Genomic DNA, 2208 nt, shown 5'->3' with positions numbered 1-2208 from the left:
TGAACCGCTAGCTTGGCTTTTAAATCGTCCACCTAGGGGAGAGACACAGGAATGAGCCACCTGGAGCCGCGGCCGGTACTCGCTGCCTCTCCCAGGCTCGTGACGCCTGATGGCCCTTCTCGGTCTCAGAGGTACGTGGGGATGAAGCACGGCTCTGTGCAGGTCACCAGTGAAGACAGTTCCTGGTGCTCAAGAGGCCAGCAGTCCTGGAGGCTGCATCGAAAAGTCTCCCTGTTGAGGCCTTCGGGGAGGCCAGTGGCCCTTTGGGTGGGTGGGAGAGGGAAGGGGAAAGCTCAGGGTCAGGGGTCAAAAAGCAGCCTTGGAAGCCAGCGTGAGGCCCCAGTGCCTGCACAGCCCGGGAGGGGAGGCAGCAGTGAAGGCGAAGGAGCCCAGACTCTGTCACAGGGGACATTCAAAGTCAGGCAGAAAACCCAGCAAACAACACAGCGTGAAGGGAGGCATGGAGGACGCTTTCCGAGCCAGGACCCCAGGATGAAGGGCTTTCAAGGATGGGAGTGTTCTCACTGAGCCCTGGCTTGGTAACGGGCCTCACGGCCCTCGGGCACAGCACCCATGGGCAGGTCCACACCATGAAACGTCCTGGACTGTCCCTGTGTGTCGGGGCACGGACACGCGTGGTCCAGGTGTGACCGCTCAGAGGCAGGAGTCCAGCTCCCCTTCCTCAGGCGGTGCTCAGCCCCCGCCCCATGTAGGAGGCCCTGGGGAAGCCTGGGCCTCGGCCTAGCCCGCGGGCCCACCTGTGAAGCCGTGCTCTGCAGCTTCATCAGGCCGTTCTCCAGCCTCTCGATCTTGGCCACCAGCTCCATCCTCTTCTTGGCCAGCAGGTTCTGGTACAGCTTGATCTGCTCCAGGAAGGTCTTGGGCGTGGTGTAGTTGTAGCGCCGCTCGGTGGCCAGGTAGACCTTGGACATCTCGTTGACCGTGGTGTGCACGTAGGACATGAACAGGCTGATGGAGGCTTTCACTTCCGGCTACGGAGACAGATGGCCGGTCATCCCAGGACCTGCTCCTGCCAGGGGTCCTGGCCTCATCCCAGAGTGGCCTCGGGGGCTGCTGCTGGGTGCTCTGAATAAGCGAGGGCCGGGGGCTTCCCCAACGTCTGTGCCCGGGCCTCTTGACTGCCTCCCAGGGCTGTCACGGGCACTGACAGGTGATGTTGCCCTGCTGAAGAGCTCAGCCTGTGCCAGGACACAGCAGGGCTGGCTGTGATCACCTCTCTCTGACACAGGTGTGCACTTGTGAGCCTGGAGAGCGCAGGCTGAGAGCCGTTCCCCGGGGCGCTGGCCGACGCTCATGGCTTCTTCTGTGCCAGGCCCTGCTGTGGTTCTCTTTCCCGGCTGCCTGGCCCTGCCCACGTGCCCGTAGGCAGGCACTGGGTGCTCCTCTAGAACGTGTCCAAGCGGCATTAGTGTTAATTTAATTAGTCTCAGTCTACTGGTAACGAAGTCACCCAGCAGCCACACAGCTGCCCTGGCTGCTGCCAGAAGAGGCCTTCCACACCCCCAGGAGGCGCTGTCTCTGGGCTGCAAACCCATCGATGCCCGAGGGAACACGCCCTTGCTGGGAATGGCCTGTCTTGAAGGGGCCACTCTAGTGACAAGTGGTTCCCCCATTTCTTTCCTTTTCTTTTTTTTGGTAAGCTTTTGTCAAGGGCGTTCACCAGAGAGAGACCAAGAGACCTGACTGTTGCTCGAGGCAACCCACGCAGCCCACCTGGATGCCCTCCGTCTCCTCCAGGAAGCGCGCACTGACAGACACCAGGGCGTCTTCTGGCCACTCGTGGAACCAGTTGATGGCCGTGCAGTTGACCACGGCGGGGAACTTTCTTGCTCGGACGCGCAGGACGGAGCCCACGGGGGAGAAGCACAGGATCACCTGGGTGTGGGACGTGTGTGAGTGCTCACTGGGTGTGGCAGACCGAGGCCACGCTGCCTCTTCCGCTGACAGCCCCTCCGGAGGGCGGAGTGGTCTGCCATGTGGTGGCCGGAGGCCCGGCTACCGTGCTCTGGGCTTGACGGCGCGTGCTCGGCCGGTTCCCTGACTCCAAACAGCGAGGTCATGGTGTGGGGTCAGCCCTCCCTCCTGTAGGGCCTTGCTTGTGAGAACGGCGAGATGGAGGAAAGAGGGGACGGGCCTCTGTGCTGCACGGCCAGGGTTGGGGAGGGCTGCGGTCTCGTTGGGGTAAGC

The 2208-nt window shown here is 62.5% G+C and overlaps 1 protein-coding gene across 1 annotated transcript in view; it reads right to left on the bottom strand.

Moving 5' to 3' along the window:
• Positions 1 to 2208, bottom strand: part of DNAH17 (dynein axonemal heavy chain 17) — a 125888-nt gene that overhangs the window by 34695 nt on the left and 88985 nt on the right. Inside the window, 3 exon segments of the mRNA XM_014586747.2 lie at positions 6 to 32; positions 759 to 992; positions 1735 to 1896. Coding sequence (XP_014442233.1) covers positions 6 to 32; positions 759 to 992; positions 1735 to 1896 — 423 coding nt within the window.

Source organism: Tupaia chinensis, unplaced genomic scaffold (assembly GCF_000334495.1).
Source record: "Tupaia chinensis unplaced genomic scaffold, TupChi_1.0 Scaffold000159_1, whole genome shotgun sequence".
Taxonomy (NCBI): Eukaryota; Metazoa; Chordata; class Mammalia; order Scandentia; family Tupaiidae; genus Tupaia; species Tupaia belangeri.
Note: the sequence above shows the minus strand (reverse complement) of the source record. Positions and strands in the feature narration are given on the sequence as shown.